Source organism: Chrysemys picta, chromosome 3, assembly GCF_011386835.1.
Source record: "Chrysemys picta bellii isolate R12L10 chromosome 3, ASM1138683v2, whole genome shotgun sequence".
Lineage (NCBI taxonomy): Eukaryota > Metazoa > Chordata > Testudines > Emydidae > Chrysemys > Chrysemys picta.
In genome coordinates, this window is record NC_088793.1 from 33,676,176 (window position 1) to 33,704,048 (window position 27,873).

The 27,873-nt window shown below is 43.0% G+C and overlaps 1 protein-coding gene across 1 annotated transcript in view; it reads left to right on the forward strand.

The window, feature by feature from the left end:
* Positions 1–7,158: 7,158 nt before the first annotated feature.
* The window catches only part of YWHAQ (tyrosine 3-monooxygenase/tryptophan 5-monooxygenase activation protein theta), a 47,105-nt gene continuing 26,390 nt past the window's right edge, over positions 7,159–27,873 (forward strand). Inside the window, exons 1-2 of the mRNA XM_005287736.5 lie at positions 7,159–7,447; positions 8,918–9,296. Of these exons, the coding sequence (XP_005287793.1) occupies positions 9,003–9,296 (294 nt within the window). The 5' untranslated portion in view covers positions 7,159–7,447; positions 8,918–9,002. The remainder of the gene's footprint in view (positions 7,448–8,917; positions 9,297–27,873) is intronic.

The window sequence follows — 27,873 nt, forward strand, 5'->3', positions numbered from 1 at the left end:
CACTCAAGTAGCTAGATCACAAGTCATTTCAGGCTTTATAGGACAACACTAACACCTTAAATTCAACAGGAAACTAATAGGTAGCCAGTGCAGATTCTGATGAACTGGTGCTCTCAACAAGATGCACTGCTTTATAAGTCAGCTGCTGCATTCAGTTTCCAGGCTGATTTAAGGTAAAATTTAGTCTTGAGAAGACAAAAGCATAAATTATAGTAGCAAGGTTTGCATCTAAAAGAAACAATTATATCCCCCAGGCCTGTTGGAGACTGAGGAGAGTTTTCTTGATCACTGTTGTATATGATGTAACAATACCCCCAGCTTGCAAACTCTGATTACAAAGGACTAGCATAAACCCTCCAATGAAGGATCAAAATAACCCTTGCCATATCTTCCAGTTCTTTCTCTCAGCCTATCAGCATCATGTCAGTCTTATCCAGTGAGCTTCATGCAACCAGCTCTCATCCATGCCTAAGTCCCAAGTAGGCACTGGCTAGGGTTCAGCAGCAGTGGCTCAACTGGATAAGATATAAGTGATGCAGGAAGCGCATCTATATTTAAGGTTGCCTGACACTTTCCAGCATAAGAGTCTGTTTTCAGTTGTTTATAATTTTGCTAAACTTATGCTGACTAAGGCTGAAATTTTCCTTGCGAGGTGTCTGCCTCAGGCTGAATGTTTTTGGCAAATTTCAGTTAGAATGGTTCAGCCATTTCTCAGAATGAGATTAAGGACAAATACCTGTTTTTCACATGTTAACAACAGTCTTACAACCGTTTCATTGAGAAGCTCTAGCATCTCAGGCATCAGAGCAGGGCCTTGAATTTGGCACAGGGGTCACCCTCATTTTGAGGATGTACCTTTTGCTGTTCTTGTGAAAATCCACCTAAATTTGGCCAAGTTATAAGCCTCTGAAACATCTCAGTTCACACACGCTCAGTAGAGATTTGTTAGAGCTTGGCAGCTACATTCTCTGAAGATTCTTTTTACACTGAGCATATTCCACCCCTCACAACTTCTAAGTGTCAACTAGACTGTGCACATACCATCCTCGCATGGTAACTGAGCAGGCTCAATCCTGGGGCAAGAGGGACTGAGCAGAAATTTACCTGCTATTGTTCCTGGCTGCTAGGGACTGTTATGGTGCCAGAACTGAGGTCATAGAGCCAGTCTCTCCTGTTGTCGGAGTGTTCCCCTTGGTGGAACCCAAGCAGTGTGGAAGAGAGCAACCAGATTCAACTGTAGTGGGGTGAGGAACAGGGAGACAGGAAGGGGGGGTTAGGAGCAAGAATCAGGAGAGGGGATGGGACATGGGCATAAGCAGAGTAGGGTAGGAGAGCGTGGGAGAAGAGGTATAATAGCTGGAATGGAGGGAAAAAAGGAACAGGGAGATGGGAACATGACAGAGCAGAGGGAGGGGAAGACAGGAGCAGAAAGGGATAGGGAAAGGCTGGGGAAGCAAGGTTAAAAAGGTCTGTAACCACTACAGCACATTCCCTTACAGAACTTGGAATTAAACCCACAATTCCTGGGTCTCAACATTCTTTTACTGTGTAGCAAAAGGTTGGGAAACCCACTGGCAATGTGTGTGTCCCCATTCCCCTCTAGATGCAGAGGCACACAGGAAAATAACAGTCTTTTACTGCTACCCATTACTCCATTAGCTCAAGTGTCAGAGGACTGTGCTGCAGATCTAAATATCCCAACTATGCTGAGTGTGCACTGGGGGAGGAAGTCAGCATAATTCCACATGGTGAAATATTTGTTTTTTCAATTTTTAAGTTTTAAAAAAACATAGGAAATCATTTAAAAAACTCCTGCACTTTGAATACTGCATGCAGTTCTGGTCACCCCCTGTCAAAAAAGATACATTAGAATTGGGAAAGGTACAGAGAAGGGCAATAAAAATAATTAGGGGTATGGAACAGCTTCCATCTGAAGAGAAATTAAAAAGACTGGGACTTTTCAGCTTGGAAAAGAAACAGCTAAGAGGGGATATGATAGAGGTCTATAAAAATCATGAATGGTGTGGAGAAAGTGAATAAGGAAATGTTATTTACTCCTTCACATAATACAAAAATCCGGGGTCACCCAATGAAATTAATAGGCAGCAGGTTTAAACAAACAAAAGGGAATGCTTCTTCAGACAAAGCACAGTCAACCTGTGAACTTCGTCACGAGGAGATGTTGTGAAGGCCAAAACTATAACAGGGTTCACAAAAGAACTTAGATAAATTCATGGACGATAGGTCCATCAATAGCTAGTAGCTAAGATGGTCAGGTATGCAACCACATGCTCTGAATGTTGCTAGCCTCTGTTTGCCAGAAGTTGAGAGAGGACAACAGGGGACAGATCACTCGATGATTGCATGTTCTCTTCATTCCCTCTGAAGTATCTGGCATTGGCCACTGTCGGAAGACAGGATTCTGGGCTAGATGGATCATTGGTCTGACCCAGTATGGCTGTTCTTATGCTCTTAAAAGAGCATTATTAAGGTTGCAAAGTCAAGCACTCAAAAGTTAGGAAATGCCAGAATTAACATTGCTCATGTGACTTTAATTTAGCCCCCTGGTGCATATGCATTGTGAGACAATTCTTAATTATATGATCACGTACTATTTTTTCCACAAGACTCTTCTTTCATTCACTGCAAATGCTGGATCTGCTCTGGGAATTAATCATGGTTGCATAGTGATTGAGGCTACTGACTTCACATAGGACTCATTTAATTTGTTGCAGAAATTGGAACGAGCATGTCTATTGTGGACCTGGGGGGGATGGTGGGCCTAAGCCCGCACATAGCTAAAGGGCTTCCCCCTCATCTGAGGGGAAGGACGAGTCGACCTGGGCCACAAATGAACACTGGTGACAACAAATAAAAAAAACAGGGGTGGAAGTGAAGGTCATAGGATAAAAATCTGGTAACCAGAAGAGGACACTGAGCAGAGAGCCCCCAACAGCACCCTCTGCTTCTCAAAGGCATCGATGAATTCAGTGAAGACTGCCCAGAGGAAATCTGCTTGGAGGAGTTACTGTACAAGAAAACGGAAATAGGCCCTACAGTCGCAGAGCACGTCCACTCCCACCCCATCCAACTTCCTTTGGAAGATGTGTAGTGAATGAAGCAGAGAACTTCAGGAAGAGAAAGGAGGGTCTCAAAGTTAAGGCAGTTGAATGCCATCCTGAGAACTAGATCTCTGCTTTTGCCAGAGTTCTTATGGGATACTGAGAAATTACACCGTTTTCATTGGTGGCCATTGTGTGTTCTTCATTTTCTGGATGTTAATTTTGAAACAGCTGAGGTCTGATTTGCAGACGTGTTGACCATTCACAACTAAAACTGAGAACAATGGGAGCTCTGCTCTGAACACAAAGTGCTATTTAGTGCTAAGTACTCTGAAAAATCAGGACCTGCGTGTCTCAAATTGGGTACCCAAAATTGTTAACTTTTTTACTTTTATCTCCAAATCTCATTTCCTCATCTGTAAAATGGGGACAAACAATAACAGCTCACGTCACAAGAAGGTTTTGAAGATAAACTCGTTAAAGTTTGTTAAGAACTAAGCTATGACAATGACAGCATCATAGAAAAGCCCATGAGGAAATTAACAATTCTGTATTCAGTGCAGAGTTTGGGAGGCATGCACTAAACAATGCATGGGACTACACACTGAATGATGAGGATGAAAAGAAATACTGAATAGTTACCCATTCTCTGAACACCGTCCTCCCAGTGCACTGACTAGGTCAGGGTCCTGTGGAAAAACAGTACGTGATCATGTAATTAAGAAGTGTATCATAATGCATACACAGAAGAGGACCAAATTAAAGTTGCATGGGCAACCTTAATTTGGGCATTTCCTAACCTTTTTGAGTTGGGCCATTGAATAAAGATAGCTTGGATTAACCCAACTGTTATAATTCAAAATCGACTGAACAGCACTTTGCAGACACCATGATGCAGACATTTGTCTGTCTCCTTCAGAGCCACAATGTAAGAATTCAAAAAGCTTTTGTAGTGCACTTGGTCAGTTTCAGCCCATGACTTCCGTCACTGGTGTTCTTCTAACAGTCTTCACTCTCACTTCATCTGTAAATCAAGGTGATCAGTGAGGACATAGCTGAAGACGAGGGCACTAAGGCCACCCCATCAATGGCTGAAAATAGTAGATTAACATAAATCCTACCAAGTCCCGAAGTCTGTTGAATGTGTCATATCTTCCCTTTGGGCCTTCTGGAAGAGTTCCCATTCCATTAACTTCATAGGGTGTATTATCAACCAGTCCCTTGTGGAGAATAGATGAGTCCTAAACTCAAACCACAAGAGGTAGGTAATGATTAGTCCATGACATAGATTTAATATCCAAATGCCTAATCTCCAGTCCTAGCCACACAATAAATCAAGAATTTGAGACAATAATTCCTTCATCTCCATGGTATCCATGAAATCCTGAGCTGATATAGAAAACTCATCCTCGGAGATGGATGTTTAAGTTACTGAGCGTTGTCATCTTTGACGATTCCAAAACCACTGTGGTGAGAACCTGTATTAGCTCATGCAGGGACTTTGCAATGCAGCAGGATGATTTGCCCATTAGAATAAATCCCAGGACTCACACAAGTATGCATTTAATTCAGCTTTGAGGTAGGAGACCTCCTGCATTTCAGATTGGCTACAAAGAACACATCCACAGTATCGCTTCGTCACTTCCTCTTAGGCTCATGCTGTACCCAATGCTTGTCTAGAATCAACTATGCCAAAACTTGTCCAGCAGGATCATTCAATCAGCATTTAAGAAATGCATGCAAGACTGGTGGGGCAGAGGTCATCTTTAATTAAATCATGGATGGATGACACTTTATTAACCATCAATCTTATATATAACAGCATGTATAAGCATAAGATTGGAATATTTGTCCACCAATATCCCCAACCTCTAGATGAACCAATGGAATAGAAACTAAACAATTTCTTGTTTAAACCAGGATTTCTTCCTGCCTTGTCTCCCCAACCCATTACCACAGGGATCAAAGAACCCTAAGCTTTACAACCAAGCCCCTCATTCCAAGCCTTTGTATCCACAGTGCACAGCACAGCTGTTCCACCTTCTTGGACACCCTGAAGGGACATATTCTGACAACCAGCTATGGCAGTTAAGGATCTCCAGGGCTGGCTGCAAAACCCATTTCTATTAATCCCCTATCTTCCAATCAGCAGAGAGAAAAAAAATCCATCCCTCCTTCCCTTTTCCTGAGGCTCTTGCTTTTATACTAAAGATTACCAAACATCTTCAAAATGCCATCATTAGGTTAAGAAACAGGGAGGAATTTATCCCAACCCCTTTCCTACCTTTTTTCTCCCTGGCCCCTCCTCTTACCCCAGGAAACTCCTCCTACCCCAGACCAACCCCTCCAAAAGGACATTACTCCCTCCATCATGAGTGTCTAACTGTTAGCAAGAGAGGAGTTCTTGTCTGCATCATCAACCCCACGCTTCTGCCCCTGAGAGGTCAAAGATTGGTGACAAGGCCTAAAATCAAGGAAAACTCAATCCACTATTTTTTATTTGTCCTATGGATCTTTCACCTCCACCTAAGGAAAAAGATAAACTTATCCACTCAAGTCTACACCTCTCTTGAAATACCCCCTCATCCACTATCCCCACAAAATCCACAAGAGAAAAAAAAGCCTAAAAACCTTGCTCATTTACTTCTCCTGCTGATCATCATCAAAACCCAGGACAGAAACAGACTATTGTTGAGGTGGAGGAGAAAATAATTTTTGAATTTTTAAAGCTTCTTTCATTTCCTCACATCTCCCATTCATCCCCCCAACACATTCTAACTCCCATCTACCAACCAGCAACACACACTCATTCTGCACACCTCCCAACACCCATCTATTATTTCCCCAAGCACATTTGCACCAAATCTGTCCAGCATCACCCACCCATTTCCGTCACACTTACCTGTAGAGTAGACCCTATTGTCTAGCAATACCATCCACCACCCCATGCATCCCAGAAGCCACCAATGCCTATAACAGCTCCCAACTACCCCAGAACCCATCTCCAGCAGCTCACTGGCCCTTCAATACCCATTGTCATATCCTCAGTAGCATTCTGAACCCCAGTACCTACTTCCACAGCACCCTAAACTTCCAACAGCACTGACACTTAACTAGCCTTCACATCCACCTCCCTACCCTCCAGTCATAACTCTCTCAGTACATTCCATCACTTCTACCCACCCACTGCAGCACCTACCCCAGCTCCACTCAATCCCCGTGCAACACCCATCCCCAGTTCCCCTCTAACAGTGCACCCTCCCCACTCAGCAACCACCCAGTTCCCCTCTATCAGTGTATGCTCCCCCCTCAGCATCCATCCTCCAGCTCTCCCTCTATTAGTACACGCTGCACCCTCAGCACCACCCCACTTCCCTCTCTTTCAGTCCACACTCACCCCTCAGCATCTATCCTCCAGCTCCCTTCTACCATTGCACGCTCCACCCTCAACACCCATCTATCAGTGCACACTTCCCTGTGCAACATCCACGCCCAGCTCTGCTCTATCAGCGTTCCCCCAGCTCGCCTCTATCAGTGCATGCTCCTCCCTCAGCATCCATCCTCCAGCTCCCTTCTATCAGCGCATGCTTCCCTGTACAACACCCACGCCCTGCTCCCCTCTATCAGTGCGTGCTCCCCCCTCAGCACTCACCCCCAGCTCCTCTCTATCGGTGCACGCTCCCCCTTGTAACACCCACCGTCTATCGGTGCACACTCCCCCTCAGCACTCACCCCCAGCTCCCCTCTATCGGTGCACGCTCCCCCTTGTAACACCCACCGTCTATCGGTACACACTCCCCCTCAGCACTCACCCCCAGCTCCCCTCTATCGGTGCACGCTCCCCCGAGCAACACCCACACCCAGCTTCCCACGCTCCCACCCGCTCTCCGGCCTCCGAGTCTCCCTCTCCCCCTCCCAACCGCAGCAGCACGAGCCGCCCCAGCCGCGCCTCCGCACTGTCTCGTGCCGCGCCCAGACTTGGCTCCTAGTGCCAGGGCAGGGCGTGGAAGGGAGGGGGGTTGTAGCAGTATCACCATGGTGACAGTGACGTCAGCTCACCCTGGATGTAATTGGAGGAAACCCCGTGGCCCCAGCCGCAGCCCACGGGCCAACCGAGCTTGCGCCCTGCCTGTGCCCGCCCCCGCGACGGCGCGCTAAGTCTTGATTGGCTAATATCACGCGGAGGGTGGGCCCCGGCTCGGAGCAGGCGTTCGGATTGGCCGTGTGAGCGCGGGTCTGGCAGCGGGTAGGGTTGCTTGTGCCAACGCCCTTTAGCGCTGGCTCTCGCTTGAGACGGGAGCGGCTCTTTCTCCTCGCCCCAGCCCCGAGCGGAGCGCACCCGATCTAGCGGCGCCAGCCGGCTCGGCCTAGCGGAGCGGACCCAGGTGAGTGGGGGCTGAGGTCGACCACGGGGATGAGAGGGGTCGCTGCGTCCTCCATTTTGTGAGAGCGGCGCGGAGTCCCCAGCCGCGTCGGGGAGCGGGAGATGCCGCCAGCGCCGCCGCCATTTCACGCCCGGCGGGGCCGCCGGGACACCACGCTTTCCCCTTCGTCCGGGGCCCCCTGGGGGGCAGCTCCTCCTGCCTACCCGGGCAGGGGTCGTGCCCTGCCCCGGAGAGAGCTGCCAAGCCCCGTTCTCCCCGGGAGAGCGCAGGGCCGGGCCCAAGGCGTGGACAGAGTTGACTTTCCCCCCGCCCGTTCTGGCCTGAGCCTGCAGACCCCACCCACCCTGCCTGAGCGAGTCCTGTTCGCCGCGCCCCCCCGGGGGATGGGACTCCCCCGTCCCCGCCCTCTCCCGAGGGATAGAGTCTCGGTGTCCCCCCAGGGAGACTCGGCTAGGGGCTTCCCCGCGTGGGACGTGAAGCCGCCTTGCCTCGCGCTGGGGACGCGGATCCGCTTGCCCCAGTGCCGGCGCCTCATCCCCTCTCTTTGCTCTAGGGAAAGGCTCCCCGTGATCTCCCGGCCTCGTCCCGCGCCCCCTCCTTCGCCAAGGGACAAAGGTTCCCTTATTCTGTCTTCTCATCTCAGGGACCCCCCCACACACGCACGTGTCTGCCCAATCCGCCCGGAACGGGCGCCCCTCCCGATGCCCCTACTTGCCCTGCGGGAGCACGAATTGCTACCCCTGCCCTCAGATTCTCTCTTTTTGAAGCCATTGTGTTTCCAGACACGCACTAGGTAACCGCCTTCTCCCCGTGTCCTCTGCGCCTGTTCGTCCTCCTGTGTCTGTCCTGGGGCTCGTGGTTCATCTACTGCCCCTCTCTAGTGCTCCCACCTTCAAGACAAACCACTCTGACCCCCACGCCTAGAGGGAAGGGTTTGGGCAAGGCTCCTGGGGATGGCCCCTTTGGGTTAATGACTTCCAGCTGTCTGTTTCTTCCCCTCCCCCCCTCTAATATCTTGACTAACCGCAGGCTGCAAGCCCTGCTAGTGCACACAGGGGTGAGAGGGAGGAAAGTGGAGGTGGAGACAAAAGCCATTCTGAGGAGGCTGGAGTGCCTCTTTCCACCATCTGGTCTCTAGATTGGTCTCCTGTGGGGAGAGATTATGTTATCTTTTTTCCTGTCCTGGTGGTCTGGGTTATTAACCTTTCTGAGAGGCTCTGGAGATAGGTGCACTTCCCCTCTCCTGTAACCAATTCCCCGTGAAATGGGCTGATTGTATAGGCCTGGGATTCTTCATTCCAGGATAGCTCTTGGGGTGGTGTAGTGGTGGGGACCCCGTGTGGCCTGTGATTCTTGGTTCCTGGGGAGATGGTTGGTTTGGTGTCTTCTCAGTTTTGGGGAGGGGCAAAGTGTGGTGTTTTGCAGCTCTTGGCTCCCAGAGACATGGCTAATCTGTTTCCTCCCTTGCAGGTTTTGAGGTGCCTTTTCCTCTTGACAGTGTGACAGCCCTAGCCTCTCCTTCAGCCTTGCTGTGCTTTCCCCACTGCCAGCCACCATGGAGAAGACCGAGATGATCCAAAAAGCCAAGCTGGCTGAGCAGGCTGAGCGCTATGATGATATGGCCACCTGCATGAAGGCAGTAACCGAACAGGGTGCTGAGTTATCCAACGAGGAGCGCAACCTGCTCTCGGTGGCCTACAAGAACGTAGTGGGGGGGCGGCGCTCTGCCTGGAGGGTCATCTCTAGCATTGAGCAGAAAACAGACACCAACGACAAGAAGATGCAGCTTGTCAAGGACTATCGGGAGAAGGTGGAGTCTGAGCTCAGGTCCATCTGCACCACTGTGCTGGTGAGTTGAGGAACTGGGGATACATCTCGTAACCCTTGACGCACAAGAAATCTGTATGTACCTCTGTGCTTGGGAGTGAGATAGTAGGTTTGGGTGTGGGAGATCTATGTGTGACACTATGTTGGAGTGTGGGGTAAGCCATTGCACCACTCGACTGAAGGACGCAGGGATGTTGTCATGGTGAAGTGTGGAAAAGGAGGATGGGAGGCGGGGGTGAGATCAATATGCAGCACTGTCTTGTAGTTATGGGGGCTATAGGAGGATTTGAGCTCAAGTTTGTCTGCACCATCATGTGAGTATGCTCCTCTGTCTGCAGTAATAGGGTTGGAAGGAAAAACAAGAAAGCTTCTTTCTTCCTTTTGTGGTTCTTGATTAATAAAACAGTTGAAAGCATCCAGATTAGACCGAGTGATAACTGAATTATCTGCTTTGATGTGCTCAGTTGGGTGGTGGTCACAAACTTCTGTGTTACTTCAGTCAAGAGGAGACTTATAAGAAGTTGAATAGCTTTAGAGGGGGTCTTGAATAAAATGTATATTTTATATTGTATAAAATATAAAGTCATCTTCAGTGAAGATGTAAATATTAAATCTGTAGAAAATTAGGCTTTGTTTACTTCCAGAAGTACTCTTCAGACTGCCTTTGTGGTAGAGATGCAGTCATGGAATAATGCAAAACTACAAAGATTTAAGCTTGTAAGAGGTACTGCAGATGAATATTAATATTGGAGTACAGAAATGCCCATATATATTTATTGGGGGACGACGACAGTGTCCATGTCTTCTAGATGTTCGCAATGGTGCAAATATACTGCATTACAGTGGGGGCTCGATCTGTATCAGCAGTGCAGAACATGCAGCACCCTATTCCACATGATCAATGAAAGTTCTGGCTGCAGAAAGCTAGATGTGTAATGCAGTTGGAAACATGTAGCAAATAATCTTGAATACTTTATTACCAATGTAATAATAAAATAACATTTCAAGTGGTATCTAATATTTCAGGCATCTTAGGACAGGAATATTCTCGGCTCTCTATGAGCTAAGATCAAGCGTAGCACCCACACACACCCCCTGCTGGACCCTATCCCCTGAGCCCTAAACCCACCAAACCTAGCTGAATTCCGCCACGTGAGGGTCACCCCATCCCCATTACCCAGCCCGCTTACTTATACCCATGACTGTCTCTACCTCCCGTATGGGTGATAGACCCTCACCGTTTATCGACTGTCTCCTGATCCCGCCCACCGGTTACCCACCCCTCATTGGGGACATTGCAGTGTGTATATACTATGTGTGCTGCCCAGCCCCAAAACACCAACATACCCCCTTACTCTGCATGTTACCCCCAATGACCAATAACTTACGCTTCAAATTTTCTGTATCGTTTATTTCTTTTAAATATTCTCTAATAAAATTTAAATCTGTTCTTATCAGTTCTTACGAATAAACAAGTATTTCTAGTTTAGCCAGGAGGTAAACTTGTACTCACTCGGATTAGGAGACTTGTATTTATTGCTGTCTCTTTCAGTAGTAATTGAGAAGCAAAATCAAGCCAAGAATTCTAGCTCATCTGACAAGGGGGAACATCTTCCTGGGTTGTGTGGAAATACGTACACGTTCCAATGTTTGCTGCCACCTAGAATTTTTTTTCTGAATTAAAAATCTGGTCTAACAATTCTAAGCAGTTTTCTTATAAAGATTTATTTGAAATTACTTAGTAAATCAGTCAAGACAATTACTACTTTTTCCTTAATACACTTAAAGGGTGTTTCATGTCTTAAAAAAAACTTCTACTGTTTCAGGTATGGTTAAAACTTGCTAAAGCTTCATTTTTTTTTAAATATAGTATGACTCATAAACCACAGGTTTAGACTGATTCTTGTTTCCTGTGACAGAATTCTAATTAGACTTACTGATGTGTTGCCAGTATTTTACAATGGGGCTCCTTCAAATCATCTCTCCCCTTCTGTGATCCAATCTAGCCACCGGTGTGTTGGGATTCATACACCCAATCAACCCTCCGAACTTTGAGACTTTTACCCCCTTGTGCCCTTTACTTCCTGTCAAATTGAATTCTCAAGAGGTTTTGTGATAAACCATCTCATCCTGTTTTCTTACTTCATCTTAATAGATGCTTCTATAAGTGGTCTAGTGCAGGGCTGGCCAACCTGTGGCTGCAGAGCCACAAGTGGCTCTTCAGAAGTTAATATGCAGCTCCTTGTATAGGCACTGACTCTGGGGCCGGAGCTACAGGCACCAATTTTCCAATGTGCCAGGGGGTGCTCACTGCTCAACACCCTGGCTCTGCCACAGGCCCTGCCCCCACTCCACCACTTCCTGCCCCCTCCCCTGAACCTGCCATGCCCTTGCTTCCCCCCCACACACACACTCCCCAGAGCCTCCTGCTTGCCTCGAAACAGCTGATCAGGCAGTGTGGGGAAGGGGGAGTGCTGATCGATGGGGCTACTGGTGTGGGGGGGGGGGTGGGGGGGGAAGCTGACATTACTGTGGCTCTTTGGCAATGTACATTGGTAAATTCTGGCTCCTTCTCAGGCTCAGGTTGGCCACCCCTGATCTAGTGGCTCTGGAACTGAATGAGATGTGAGCATTGAGCCCTTTTGGGTCTTGTCTATGCTGAAGTTAACCTAATCAATTGGTCAGTAATTGATGTAGCGGCTCTAGTGCAAATGTGTAATGTTCACAAAGGTGATGTTTGTGTGTATCCCAGTAAACTTGTCCCAATTTCACTGCATGTGCTCCCTCTGCTCTCATCTGGGACCTCATTGGCAACTGCCTGCTTTCATTTGCTCCTAAAGTCTGCAGGAAGTAGTGAAGACAGAAACCTACAAAGCCACATGCTTTTCCTGTTCCCTGGCATCAGCAAAAACAAAGATGCACATCTTCCTGTAGTGGGGGAAAGGGGTTTATTATCAGCTTTCACTGCTAGCTGTGATACTGCTGCTTTCCCAACCAGCACCATCTGTAGTTTTACCCTATTTTCCTTTCCGTTACCTACTTTATTCTGCTGCTACTCTGTTCCATGAGTCAGCAGCTGAAAGATTGAAACTGCCACTATAAAGAACAAATTTCCCAGTGCTTGCATATGAATTAGAGAAGGAACAAAGCGTGCTTTGGTGAGCCCCCTTCAGCACATCATAGCTTTTTATCAAATTTCAAAATAACTTGAAGTTATTCCTGGTTTCCAGGAACATTAAGTTCCTACTCTGGTAAGCTACCTCTCGGAGGTTATCATGTTAGTACAAAACTTCTCTGTAGTCTAGTCTGTGGTAAATGCAATAACTGCTTGCAAACAATATGGAAGGGTTCCTTGTCAGTCACTAAACTGTTGCGATCTAAAAAGGGTGGATATTTTGGGTGCAGTAGGTGGCTGCTATTACTCAGTTATGTTACTAACAAAAAAAGCTTTGTCGCTGTCTATACAGCTCAGCTTTCAGAAATTCATACATGCTGTTCTAGAAATCTGCATTTATAAATAATCTTAGCAGTATTTTGCATGCTGCAGTAGAACCTCAGAGTTACGAACACCAGAGTTATGAACTGACCGGTCAACCGCACACCTCATTTGGAATTGGAAGTATACAATCAGACAGCTGCAATGACACCCACCCGCCCTCCCCCAAAAAAGGCAAATACAACATAGTGCTATGTTAGCCATAAACTACTTTAAAAAAAAGTTTTTAAAAATTTTTGACAAGGTAAGGAAACTGTTTTTGTGCTTATTTCATTTAATTTAAGATGGTTAAAAGCAGCATTTTTCTTCTGCATAGTAAAGTTTCAAAGCTGTATTAAGTCATTGTTCAGTTGTAGACCTCTGAAAGAACAATAACATTTTGTTCAGAGTAACAACCAACCTCCATTCCTGAGGTGTTCATAACTGGGAGGTTCTACTGTGGTTAAATAACTAAAATGCTGTAACATAGTCTGACGTTCCTTTTTTCCCTAAAGAGTGCTCCAGCTCTACTAGTTTAATAATAAGAATAGTAAAGGAATATTTTTTTATTATCTCCACTGAAATGCTTCTACTGCAGGCCATTTAAAATTCTTTTTCATTTTGACTTTACCTGCTCTCTTGCAAGCCATTCACATTCAGCTCTCATCAGTGGACACAGAGCTGGTCACAACTGTGTGTTAAGATGTTGTTGGTGCTAATTGTGTTCCAAAAGCAGAAGATGGAACTTAAAACAAGATAATCTTGATGAAGTTTCACAGGTGACGAGGGATTTAATCCTTCAGGCAAGAGAATGGTCATTGAAACAAAAGCATGGCCCAGTTACCATATGGATTTGGCAGAAAACTTGCAGTTTGAATGTCATTTGTTGCCCATAAGCTGAGAAATTTTCAGTAAAGCTGGTTGAATTGCTTGACTGTTCTACTGGATACTGTTGAATGACTAAAACTGTAGAATTTTCAAAAGTGCTTAAGTGATTTAGGAGCACAATTACCAAGTCACTGGAGTGCTTTTGAAGATCCCACAATTCCCCAGACTTGGAGGCCATGGAATTTAATTTCTGTATAACTGATTCTAAAATTCTTTATTCATTATAAAGATAAAAGTAGGAGTTGTTGATTGTTTACTTTGAGTATGGTGAAATGTAGTGTTAAACTTGCATGGCATGCTCAAAGCTCTAGCACATGAACATTGCTACATTTGCAATCATCCAGTGCATCTTAATGGCTACAGCTTTCAGGTTTTTAAAAAATGGAATACTTCCAAATGCACCATACTATGGAAAGCTGTGGTGCACCCTTTCTTTGAGAAGCAATTAAAGTGTGGTGTAGCAGAGTATAAACGACAGTACAGTGGTGTCTGAGAACCTTTTGATTGCTACTTGTATGCTACTGATACCAGTATTGATTCCTAGCTTTGCTGCCTTTTGTGTGGCGGGGAGAAGGAAACGGAGATTTTTCACAATATGGTAGGCTTCTGATATATCTTGTACCAACTTCAAGGTCCTTAGTACTTCACCCTTCAAGGGACATGACATATTTCTCACAAGTTCACTGTTTAATTTGTGTACTTTCTGTATTACATAACACTTTGTATATCCGTTTCTATATCCCCAGTTTGTTGGGGCTTTTCATACAACAGGGAAGAGATTTTTAAATTGAAAATAAATTGGTATGGTAATGTGGGGACAGTACTGACACTAAATCTTAATTTAAAAATGGCAAACTTTCAAGATGCTGATGTTGCTTGCTTCATGCTTTTTGTATTTAAAAAAAAAAAACCCTCAAATTGTACCTGCTTTGTGTCAATCATGCGGGTCAGGTACTTAATCAAGAAACAGCATAAAAAAACTGTCATCCCACCTCTGAAAGCTTGTTGTTTGATGGTTGACAAGACTTTATTACCAGACTAACATGGTGGCTACTGGTTTTTAAAAATGCATCAGGAAACAGTCATTTGATCACGGTTCTGAGGAAAGCCATGAGAATGAAGAAAGGATTAGGGAAACATGCCTTATGTGACATAGAAAGAGCTCCTTTTTAGCTTAAAGAGAAGGTTAAGGGATTACTTGATCAGATTCTGTAAGTACATATCGAGCTTATTCCCCATATAATGTTCGCTTCAATCTAGTATACAGAGTTTTAGCATGATCCAATGGCTGGAAATTGAAGCTAGACAAATTCAAACTGGAAATGAGGCATACATTTTTAACAGAGTGTGATTTAACTATTGGAACAAGTTACCAAGGTTTGTGGTGGATTCTTCATCACTGGCAGATTTTTAAATAGACGGTGGATGATTTTCTAAAAGATACTCTAGTTCATAAGACATTATTATGGGGAAATTCTATGGCCTGTGTTAAACAGGAGGGCAGACTAGATCAGTCGTGGGCAACCCGCAGGCCGCACACGGCCCGTGAGGATAATCTGATGGCGGGCCGCCAGACAAGTTATTTACATTTGCACGGCCGCCTGCAGCTCCCAGTGGCTGCGGTTTGCTGTTCCCAGCCAATGGGAGCTGCAGGAAGCAACGACCAGCACGTGCCTGTGGCTCCCATTGGCCGAGAACAGCAAAACGTAGCCACTGGGAGATGAGGGCAGCTCTGCAAATGTAAACAACCTGTCTGGCAGCCCACCAGCAGATTACCCTGACAGGCTGCAGGTTGCCTGTCACTGGACTAGATCACAGTGTAGTCCAGGGGTCGGCAACCTTTCAGAAGTGGTGTGCCGAGTCTTCATCTATTCACTCTAATTTAAGGTTTCGCGTGCCAGTAATACATTTTAATGTTTTTTAGACGGTCTCTTTCTATAAGTCTAGAATATATAACTAAACTATTGTTGTATGTAAAGTAAATAAGGTTTTTAAAATGTTTAAGAAGCTTCATTTAAAATTAAAATAAAATGCAGAGCCCCCCGGACCAGTGGCCAGGACCCGGGTAGTGAGTGTGCCGCCTTCGGCATGCATGCCATAGGTTGCCTACCCCTGGTGTAGTCCCTTTTGGCCTTGGAATCTATTTAATCTAGAAAGGTTATTGGTAACCTCACTTGAGTTGCTAACCATATATGCACTGTGGCTGTGTTTTTTATTTTAGGGCAATTTTATTTCACATTGAATAAAATGGCATACACTACCAACTTTAGGATTGGGTCTATAGAACTACACTTTCTCCTGATGAGAGAATGCAGGGACATAATTGAACACTAATATCAGATGACAACTTTAATAGTTGAAAGAAACTGTATGCGTTAGGACATCTTGCATTTCCCTAAGCTGCCCAAAATATCATTAGCAAAGGCTAATGTAATCAGGAGTGTGAAGAAGCATGTTTGCAGCCTCTGCCAAGTGTACTTTACGTAGGCATTGGAACTTGTTCACTTGATTTTTGTTTTGTTTTGTTTTGTTTTTTTGTGTGTGTGTGAACTTTTCTAGTGGATACAAAACTGAACTGGTGGTTGCAGTGCCGATTAGCTCTTTACATTGTTTCTCTATATTTTCCATTCTTTACATGGCTGGGTTTTTGTAACTGTACACTTCAAAAGTCAGATATGAGAATGAGTTATTGCAATAACCCATATCTTGTATATTAGAAGCACTGAGGTTTTTGAATATACTTACATTTTCAAACTAATGTAATTAGCACTGTTTAATAAAACTTGAGATGATTGCTCTTTCAGATTCTGAGACATCTGCTGGAGCAGTTACATGGTTATCACAGACCCAGAATAGGCTTTCAACCTAAATCTCTTGGGGTGTGTGAGTGGGTTTTTTTTTAACTTCATCATAATCTAAGGCCCGGTTTACAAATTGGCATTTTTTTTATCTGAATTCTGCTGGAGAGACCCTTGGCTTTTACAGTGGCTTCAGAAATAAACTAAGGCTTACGTTAGTCATTTCACTAATTCAGCAATCAGTGTTCCATGTTTGATATTAACCTTATTTTATGTTGCCCCCAGATCTTCAGTGAACTGTAAAAAAATTTGTATTGAAATGCATACAATTGTAAATGTAATCCATAGGGTTTGGTGGCTGAATAGAAGTCAGTATGGTCTATTGACAGCTGGGATGTTGTCAAAAGCTGTTTGGTTGGAAAGAATAATCACGTTAGCTGATTGTTGCCACTAATTTAATTTTGTTTCAGTAATGTTGATACTGAGTTTGAGTTAATTGCCCCAAAGACAACTGGGGCATACCTGAGGCAACCCCTGCATGAGTTTACCCTTTGTTCACGATTTGAACCGTAAAGAGTAGAAACACAATTATGATAATCCAATATTTTAGATTCTATAATGCGATTTTATAGATGAAGAATCATGGCGTGCACATAACTCAGTTTCCTATCCTCTGCTTTCAGTGAGAGGTTACTATTTTGGAAAGTAGTATGAATGGGATAGAAAGGATAGGCAATGCACCTTTAATATACATATGCATTTGTACAGTAGAAATCATAAAACTTCATCTTGTGAGGAAATCTTTCCTACTTCAGATTGTACGTATAGGTTTCTTACAGGGTGGATTGATTTAAATCTATACACTTGTGTTTTGAACTTGTACTTTTTATTAAAGAGAGGCTGATTCTCATGGGTAACCATTAAAACATGTCACTCTGCAATTAAATTTGGTGCTTCTCTTTGCTAACCAGGAGTATACACTATATGTATTCCCATTTATTTAAGAAAGTATATAGAATAACATTTTAACTAGGTTAATTTTTGGCTTGCAATTTGTGTCAATCTCTATTTGGATGGAAATTCAAAATCAATTAGAAATGCACAAAAACAGCGTTTTTATTATTTATTTAATAAAACTACCTTTAATGGATACACAATCTTTCCAATGTGTCTTGCATTTAAAACTTTTTTATTAAACAAAGGCAGTATTATCTGTAATTATTTAATTGAACTGATTGTATCTGATCACCATGTCCTTCAAGACTTTAGAACTAGTAGATCTCATCCCCTTTGTTCTTCTGATTGGTAGAAAAAAACAAGCTTCCCTGCTTTTTCAACTGAATTGGATTCTTGACTGGTATGAGCTAGTAATTGAACTAATCTAGATGACAGGTTTTAGAGTAGCAGCCGTGTTAGTCTGTATCCGCAAAAAGAACAGGAGTACTTGTGGCACCTTAGAGACTAACAAATTTATTAGAGCATAAGCTTTCGTGGACTACATCTAGATGAGTAGACTGTAATTAAGGAGTCGTCTCCATGTGCAGAAGGAGGCTCCTGCTGCCAAAAGCCAGTTTAGCGCTTCAGATTCCAGTTTATTAGCCAGTGACTTTTTTAAAACTTGGCAACAACTGTGTACTTCTGAATAGTAATCTTTTTATTTAATTTAAATGACTTTAATAGATATCAGCTTAGTCCTCAACATACATTTTAAATTTCAAATTGAATTGTAATTAAAAAATTTAACAACTTTAGAATTATTTTAAAAATGCCTGTATTTAATTTAAATACCAATTTTTTAAAAAATCTGATTTTTTTTAAGTCATTGATTTTTATCCATCTGTTTTTTTATGGAATTCATTGAAATTTGATTCGGGAAGAATTGACACTGGTGTTGCTCAAGATTGATTTCCCACCCCCCTCTTTGTATCTGACCTAAGTGACATCTTATTGGTGTGATCTAATTTCATAGCATTTGAGTTCCATGCTGTGTATGTTATATTAATATCTAGAGAATGAATACTTAGATTTCAGGGCGCTTAAGAACTGTGTGTGAATGCTGGTTTATCAATAGAAAGTCTGAGAAACCACACTTGCTTTCTGCAGGTTTCTGACTCAAAATAACTTGTCTTAACAACAAAAGTAGGGCTGTCAAGTAATTAAACAATAGAACACCATTTATTTAAATATTTTGGATGTTTCCTATATTTTCAAATATATTTACTTCAGTTACAACACAATAGAAAGTGTACAGTGCTCACTTTATATTTTTGTTTACAAATATTTGCACTGTAAAAAAATAGTATTTTTCAATTCACCTAATACAAGTAAGTGTAGTGTAATCTCTATCATGAAAGTTGAAATTACAAATGTAGAATTGTTAAAAAAACCAAAAACCTGCATTCAAAAATAAAAATGTAATACTTTAGAGCCTACAAGTCCACTGAGTCCTACTTCTTATTCAGCCAGTCGCTCAGACAAACAAGTTCGTTTACGTTTGCAGGAGGTAACGTTGCCCACTTCTTGTTTACAGTGCCACCTGAAAGTGAGAACAGGTGTTCACATGGCTCTGCTGTAGTTGGCGTTGCAAGATATTTACGTGCCAGATGCACTAAAGATTAATATGTCCTTTCATGCTTCAACCATCATTCCAGAGCATGTGTGTCCATTCTGATGATAGGTTCTGCTCAATAAAGATCCAAAGTAACACATGTTCAACTTCATCATCTGAGTCAGATGCCACCAGCAGAAGGTTGATTTTCTGTTTTGGTGGCTTGGGTTTTGTAGTTTCCACACCAGAGCGTTGCTCTTTTAAGACTTCTGAAAGCATGCACCACACCTCATCCCTCTCAGATTTTGGAAGGCAGTTCAAATTCTTAAACCTTGGGTCAAGTGCTGTAGCTATCTTTAGAAATCTCACATTGGTACCTTCTTTGCGTTTTGTCAAATCTGCAATGAAAGTATTCTTTAAAATGAACCACATGCTGGGTCATCATCCGAGACTGCTATAACATGAAATATAGGGTAGAATGCAGGTAAAACAGCAGGAGATGTACGGGGTGTGTGTGTGTCTGTTTCCCCCCCCTCCCCCCCCCCTAGTTCATTCAGAAAGTTAATTAACACATTGTTTTTTTTAATGAGCGTCATCAGCATGGAAGCATGTCCTCTGGAATGGTGGCTGGAATGTAAGTAAGAAGCAGGCAACGTTATCTCCCTTAAGTGTAAACAAACTTGTTTGTCTTAGCAATTGGCTGAACAAGTAGTAGGACTGAGTGGGTTTGTAGGCTCTAAAGTGTTACATTTTGTTTTTGAGTGCAGTTATGTAACAAACAAATTTGTAAGTTACGTTTTCACAATACATATTGTGCTACAGTACTTGTGTGAGGTGATTTGAAATACTATTTCTATCATTTTTACAGTGCAAATATTTGTAAACAAAAATGTGAGCACTGTACACTTTGTATTTTGTGTTGTAATTGAAATCAATATATTTGAAAATGTAGAAAACATACAAACTACTTAATACATTTAAATTGGTATTCTTTTTAACAGTGCGATTAAAACTGATTAATCGCGATTAATTTTTTTAATCAGTTTTTTTAGTTTAATCACATGAGTTAATTGCAATTAATCAACAGCCCTAAACAAAACCCCTCCAATTCTTGTGGAAATTTGTTACATTTCTGGTATAAGTACATGATTTTTGGAAAGGTACATTTTAAAAAGTTAAAAGGATTAAAATTTTATCCAACAAGCTATATAAAACTGTGAAACTTGTTACCGCTCCACTCCAAACTAAGGGAAGCAGTTTCTAGAAAGAGGAAAACCCAAACCTTGCAATAATTGAAAAATTACATTTTATTAGGATTTCAGTGGATCATTTCTTCTGCTTGCCTGACAATCATTTACACAAGCATAAATCTCCTAAAGGAGCTGTTGGTAGACCAAACTCTCCAGTCTATCTAAGGGGACTGTCCGTGACTCCATAGCCATATTGTTACTGTACAGTGATCCAGGAGTTGACGTGTGTTACTGGCTTGGTGGAATGTAATTATAGAACACAGCACCAGTTTAGGTGTCTGCCTGGAGGTTGGCACTCATGGTCGAGAAACAATCAACAGTGTGACAAAGATGCCCATTACTAATAGAAGTGAGTTTGTACGTCTATCAAAGAAATGGAAATGAAAACAGGTAACACTGTAAACAGTGTTTTCCTAAACTGTGTTGCAACCCCCCCCCCCCCCCCCCACCGGTATTGTGAAAGAGTAAGTGGGGCTTTGGAGGGGAGGGTTTGAGATGTCAAGCCAGGAGGGAGGAGGGGTAAGAAGCAGGGTGAGGAAGGCAGGGGCCTTGGAGGGAGCACAGCTCACATCTGGATCCTGCTCTGTCTGCTTCATGGTCCTGCTGGAACCCACATCAGCTCCTCTCAGTGCAACAGGAAGTCCCAAGCCATCAGGGAGGCATAAGGAGTTGGGGGGGGGGGGGGGGACGTGCAGCATGGGCCAGGGATGCCATTTAGGAGGGAGGCTGTTCATGATCTCATCCCAGGGAAGGCATCAGAGGCACTGAGTTGGCTCTGGTAGCAGATTCCAAGGACTGATGGTGCTGAACCCCCCCTATTTCCCCCCCCAGCCCAGCAGGTAGGGGGAACCTGTGCTGCTGATACTGCTGAAGTAGGGGTGCCCAGTCTGGATTCCAATGGCAACTCCCTCCTGCAGAATGGGTTAGCAAGGCTGATGTGGATTGGGGGGATGTAGGATTGAAAAACTTGCTCCCATCCCTGAAATATGTGAATTGGCATCACTGCTGGCCCTGGAGGAGTCACGTTAAGAGGTGAGCCCAAAGGGGGACGTGGGATGAAAATGTTCGGGAACCCTAACCACTGCTCTAGAAGTTACAAAAACTGAAGATAATGAATTTAGGGTTCTCCACCACAGCACTCATTTGGCTCAGGGTACATCTTAATAGCATTGGTGAAACAGCAAAACATTCCAGTTTCCATACTGGATCGGAAGTTCACCTGGTCAGGAATCCTTTTTCCAATACCAGTTTTTCAAAGAAGTTAATAAAATCTATCATGGAAAATAGTCTATAGGAACAATTCCTGCATGATCCCATGAGTGGTTAGCATATGCCCTGAAACATGAGGGTTTATATATTTTAAACTCTATCCTGTCTATTGTAACTGCATGTTACCCATTTGCTACGTTTCCTCCTTTTTGAATGTCGGCTAGACTTTTTCCATATACCTTTTGCTATTGCATGCATCCATCTCTGCAGAATTGTATCCAATATTTTTGGCTTTCCATGTTCTTTCTTTTTTTCACCTTGAGAAGGCATGACCAGAGTAAAGTGTTCCATTTTGGAGTATACTAATAACATAATGAAATTATAATTTCAGTGAATCCTAATCCATTCTTTAGACATCTTAATGTTTGCTTCAGTGACATCAAATGGTCTACCTGAATTGTTATTTATTTACTAACAATATCTGAGTTGTAAAAATTATTCCTTCCAGTGTGCATTACTTTCCTTTTTCAATACTGAATTTCATATACCTGGGTGCCCTCCATTCGCCTGCCCGTTAGGGCTCTTAAGTGCCTCAGGACTTGTCTACATTTGAAATGCTACAGAGGTACATCTGTGCTGCTAGTGCTTCACCTCCTGAAGAGGTGGTAGCTAGGTCAATGAAAGAATTCTTTCGTCGACATAGCGCTGTGTACTCTGGGGGTTAGGTCAGCTTAACCTTGCCGCTCAGAAGTGTGGAGTTTTCACACCCCTGACGATTTAGCTGGGTTAACTTAGTGTAAACCAGGCCTCAGTCTTTAGTTCTGACTTAAATTTTGCCATCTCATTCCCCCATTTGTCCTTTCTAGGTCATTAGTGAATATTTTCAACCCTGATAATAAGGGACTGTGCAGTATCATGTCAAATTGACCATTTATTCTTATTTTATCTTTGCCAGTTTCTGATCAATGACAGAAGTTTAACTCTGATCTAGTGATTATGTAGTTTCCTTAAGACTTGTGATGGCCTTTAGCGTTCTAAAGTGCCTTACAAACAATTCTGTCCATTTATGAATTGTCTATAATAATAAATCTCCATTTCAAGATTATTGTGCCTCTATGATCTTTAACTTCTGTAACTTTGCTACTTAATTCAGATGCCTATACTTAAACATACTGACTGGCACAAGCTTTTTTCCCTGCTAAGGGGCAGGCTATCCACCAGGTGAAGTGAAGAGCTGCCATTTTGAGGCAACTTTAAATTCCATGGATTTAGGAAAAACTTAACTATAAGGATAGTTAAGGAGCCTGGAATAGGCTTCCAAAGAAGGTTGTGGAATCCCTGTCATTGTTAGGGCCCTACCAAATTCACAGCCATTAAAAACTCGTCACAAGACCCTGAAATCTGGTCTCTGTGGAAAAACTGCTTTTTTTGGTCAGGACCCTGCAATTACAACATTGAGAAATTTCAGATTTAAATGGCTGACGACATGAACATTTATGATTTTTTAAAATCCTATGACTCTGAAATGACCAAAATGGATCATGAATTTGGTAGGGCCCTAGTCATTGGGGGTCTTTAAGAACAGTTTAGACAAACACCTATCAGAGATGATCTTGGTATACAGTAACTCCTCACTTAATGTCGTCCCGTTTCGTTGTTACATCGCTGATCTATTAGAGAACATATTCATTTAAAGTTGCGCAATGTTTGCTCATAATGTTTGGCTGTGGGGGCCTGGAACCAGGGTGGGCCATTAGCTCCCCTCCACCACCCCCAGCGCCTCCCGCTCACCGGCAGCCCAGCCCAGCGGATCAGCAACTCCTCCCTTCCTCCCCGTGCCTCCCACCTGCAGCAGTCAGCTATTTTGCGGGGTTCAGGAGGCTGTGGGGGGGAGGAGCGAGGACGCAGCCTGTCCCCTCTACCCCCAGAGCCTCCTGAATGCCTCTTAATAGCTGATTGTCATGGGTGGGAGGTGCGGGGAAGGAGGGGGGAGGCCTCCCGCCTGCAGCAATCAGCTATTTTGCAGCATTCAGGAGGTCATGCAGCCTCCCCCTCCTCCCATCTGCAGCAATCAGCTGCCCCCCCCCCACACTTTGAAAAGAACAGCAAGAGGAGCAGCCAGACACTCCCCCTCTTTCACCCTCTGATTCCACCACCTCAACCAAGCTTCACAATCATCATTGCTGAGTACAGTATTACATTGTTTATATACATATACAGTATAAAACTTTAATGTCTTTTGTCTGGCAAAAAAAATTAACCTCTTCCCCGCCCCCCGCCCCCATTAAATCCTATGGGGAAATTGGATTAGCTTAAAGTCGTATTTTTCAAGAACTTAACTATAATGTTAAGTGAAGAGTTACTGTACTTGGTTCCAGGATGGATAAAAATCAATTATTTTTTTGACAATCTAAAAGTACCTTTTTAAAATTTAAATCAGATTTTTTTTAATTTAAATTTTTTCTTTTAAAAAAATCAGTTTAAAATTAAATCTGAATGTAATACAAAATGTGTTAAGGCCTAAATTTATAATCCCTTAAAACATTTAAATAAAAATAAATATGCTGAATCCATGAGCCTCGATCAAAAACTTTGAGTTCAAGTCTGCTTTTCTATATAGAGAGAGAATCAAGGGTGGAGGGGAAGGACATCTAACTTTTGAGCTCATGTTTTATAAATATGGCACAATAGATCTGAATAAGTAACTCAGGAGACTCTTATTTTGCTAGAGACTTAAGCAAGTAGGAATTAAAGATCACTTAGGCATATTTGAAAGGCTGACGTGAAATAATTAGTTTAATTCACTAACTCTACAGTTCATCCTTCTGTTTAATAAATCATTTAGTTATAAATAGAACAGGAGTACTTGTGGCACCTTAGAGACTAACAAACTTATTTGAGCATAATAATCTTCTCAAATAAATTTGTTAGTAGCTAAGATGCCGCAAGTACTCCTGTTCTTTTTGTGGATACAGACTAACACGGCTGCTACTCTGAAACCTTAGTTATAAATGTGAAACATGTCTTGATAAGAGAAGTTTTGCATACGTAAATATTTTATTTAAATTACCAAATGGAAATCCTGGATTTTAATCAACAAATTATTTAAATTAATCTAGCCTGCTTGATCCTCAGTGCATAGGCTGGACTAGATGACTTCCCTGAAGTCCCTTCCAGCTCTACATTTCTATGATTCTGTGACTTAGAACTATGCCATTAGTTATTAACACCATTTTAATCTACTTATTAAAAAACCTAACATCCTGCCTGGTGTCAGGGTGTCTCCACTACAATTAATTTTCATAAACTAAGATGGTGTCTTCCTGTGGACCTTTCCTGTTAAGGGGGGAAAAAACAGTTTCCTCAGGAGTTTCACTTGAATCACCACTTCTGCAAATGTCGGTGAGACCCTATTGTAGGATTCTTGTATACATAAAGAAATTTACTTAGTCCTTAGCCAGTCCTAAGCATTGGCTGCCAGTTCTTAAAACTACGTAGACAAGCATTCAGAATCAAAATGGAAAAAGCAGATTAGTTCATCTTATCCATTTCCATGCCACATAGGAGTGTTCCTGTGGTTTTTTTTGCAGAACGTTGTCAGGTCATTTTAAACTATTCTAATAAAGGCCATTCCACTATTATTGGAAAGGAATTAAATGGAAAATCACTTCACTTGATCCCTAAATTGCTTATGCATCTGGTAATAAAAGCCTAGTGTTTAAATAGCTTGTCATCCAGTCCCCTCTTAATGTCTTCAAACAGTAAACTGATGCACAAAAATTGGATCTACAAGAATGGTCTTGTCTCTTCTGGAATTCTGTTATGAAAGGTAAAATACCCTTACTGACTAGGGCCAGGGAATCTTTTTTGCTTTACTGGGGAAAAAAGGGACCACTAAAATGTATCAGCCTGAAATAGGCAATTGATGTTCAGATGTTTGGCAGGGGGGACAGAAAAATGCAGTCATCCATGAATACAAGCATAACTACAAGTGTTCTAAAGTCACACTGATCACTGTGCTATGAAACTAAAGCAACTTAGCACCTTTTTTAACTACTGTTGATACTATCACTGAAACTAATTTTGAGTGGGTGAGTTGGTCTAAGGCAGGGGTGGGCAAACTTTTTGGCCCAAGGACCACACTGGGGAATAGAAATTGTATGGCAGGCCATGAATGCTCACAAAATTGGGGTTGGGGTGAGGGCTCTGGTTGAGGGTGCGGGCTCTGTGGTGGGGCTGGGAATGAGGAGTGTGGGCGTAGGAGGGTGCTCTGGGCTGGGACCGAGGGGTTTGGAGAGCGGAAGGGGGATCAGGGTTGGGGCAGGGGTTAGGATGTGAGGAGAGGCTCTGGGGTGCAGGTTCTGAGTGGCACTTACCTCAAGCGGCTCCCAGGAGCAGTGGCATGCCCCTTCTCCAGCTCCTACACATGAAGCGGCCCCCAACCCTCAGAGCGGGGCAATGCAGCTGCTTCCGGGAGACACGTGGTGCGGCCCCTGACCCGGCACCCCAGCTGGAGTGCTGGAGCGGGGATTGGGAAACCTGCTTCATGTGATGCTGTTCCTGCCCCCATGATGAGACATTGCAAACCCTTCCCAAAGCACCCTATGGCCAGTTGTACAGTGGGATAGCTACCACAGTGCACTACTGTCTTTGCTGTTGCAAGGGCTGCTAATGTGGATGTGCTCCAGTGTCACAAGGAGCTCAGTGTGGTCACTCAACAGCGATTTAATTCTAGCGTTTTAATAAGTGGTATAACTTGTGGTGCAGAAACTTGCCAGTGTAGACATACCCTAAGTAAACTACTTCAACAGCTCCTGTAGTGTCACTTTGTACTGCAAGAGGTGGAAAACAGTTCTCTGGTGTATATTTGTATATATTGTTGCTAACTGTTCTTAAATACTTTCTCAGCACTATTTGTTCTGTCATAAGTAGCATCTTTTGATGACTGAATGGCAATGTTCTTAGGAACCTAGAAGTATTCAAATGTTGTGTATTTTTAAGTAGTTAGGAGAACATGCTGAAGAAAATAGTATTAAAACTGAAGATACTATTTTAAGATCTGTGGGTAAAGCTGTTTGTAGAAATTAAGTTAGTTTCTCCCACATACTGCAGAAAGATTAGCTTTCCTTCAAGAGTTGAATGTTGGCTCCTGTTCAGACATCTAAGAACTTGGTTAAGTGAATCCTAGCTGGGATTTGCAACTAAATTTGTCTTGGTTTTAACATAAGATCACTAAAATCTGTTACTTCTACTCAGGCGGGAAAAGACTGCAGAAATTGAGCTCTTGCCTTTGAGCAGTATCAGCATTGACAACTGTGATCAGTATCCTAATATTCTCTTGCTGACTAGGCTGATCCTATTGAACTCTTTTTCTGAAGCTCAAATGATAAAGGACCTATCTTGTCTGCCTTGGTATAAAAAGTAGTGTTTGGGATTTACCTATATCATATTTACTGGATTTCAAGCTTTAGTAACCTTGACGTGCTTTCTACAAAATTAAATTTACTGTTAAGATGCTGTTCCTTACAAGTCAGTCAATTGAGGTGTTGGTGGTAATATCTGAGTTAGTGCAAGAAACTTAAATGGCCCTTAAACTCAAGTGTTTAAGCAGTTTGACCTAAGAATGGGGATTTAATATAACCTGAACTTCATTCAGAGGGTAACTTTTATTACATCAGGAATTCTGAACACTAACACACTTATTATTGCTTGAAACTAAATACTGACTCAACCAGTTCCTTTTTCCAACTAGCTTTTTTGTTTGCATGATGTTGCTTAACCATCTATACCTAGTTATAAAAGCAAGATTTCTTATTTTTGCACCACCCAAAATATGTTGAGTACTTTCAGGTATTCTGAGTTGAGGAGGTAAATATAAAACATTAGTTTGTATCACCTTGCTTTTAACTACCTTGAAACCAAATAACTCAAGTACTGGTAGTATAATCTGTTTGGTTCTACTATGTGCAATCTACTGAATGTTGCTGTAGCATCCAGAACTTTTCAAACTGAAAGTACACAATGTGAAATTAAGATCTTCAAAGGGGCCTAAGGGAGTTAGGCACCTAATTCCCTTAGGCTGACTTAAAAATTGCAGCCTTAATATTCTTGGATTAATGTGGTCAGCAAATAGTCATCAAAGCTGACTTAGTTAATATTGTTCCTTTTGTGGGACTCCTTCAGTTAAAATAGTTTTGTTCTCAAACACTCAAAATTAGTGGCCAAGGTGGAAAGAGGGTAAACATAGAAGATGACATAGGTATACACTGAGTTACTTTTATAGTTGGAGACCTGCACTTTCAGGTACAAGAATCTAAGGGCTTGTCTATACTTACGCGCTGGTTCGGCGGCTGGCAATCGAACTTCTGGGTTCGATTTATCGCGTCTTGTCTAGACGCGATAAATCGAACCCAGAAGTGCTCCCCGTCGAC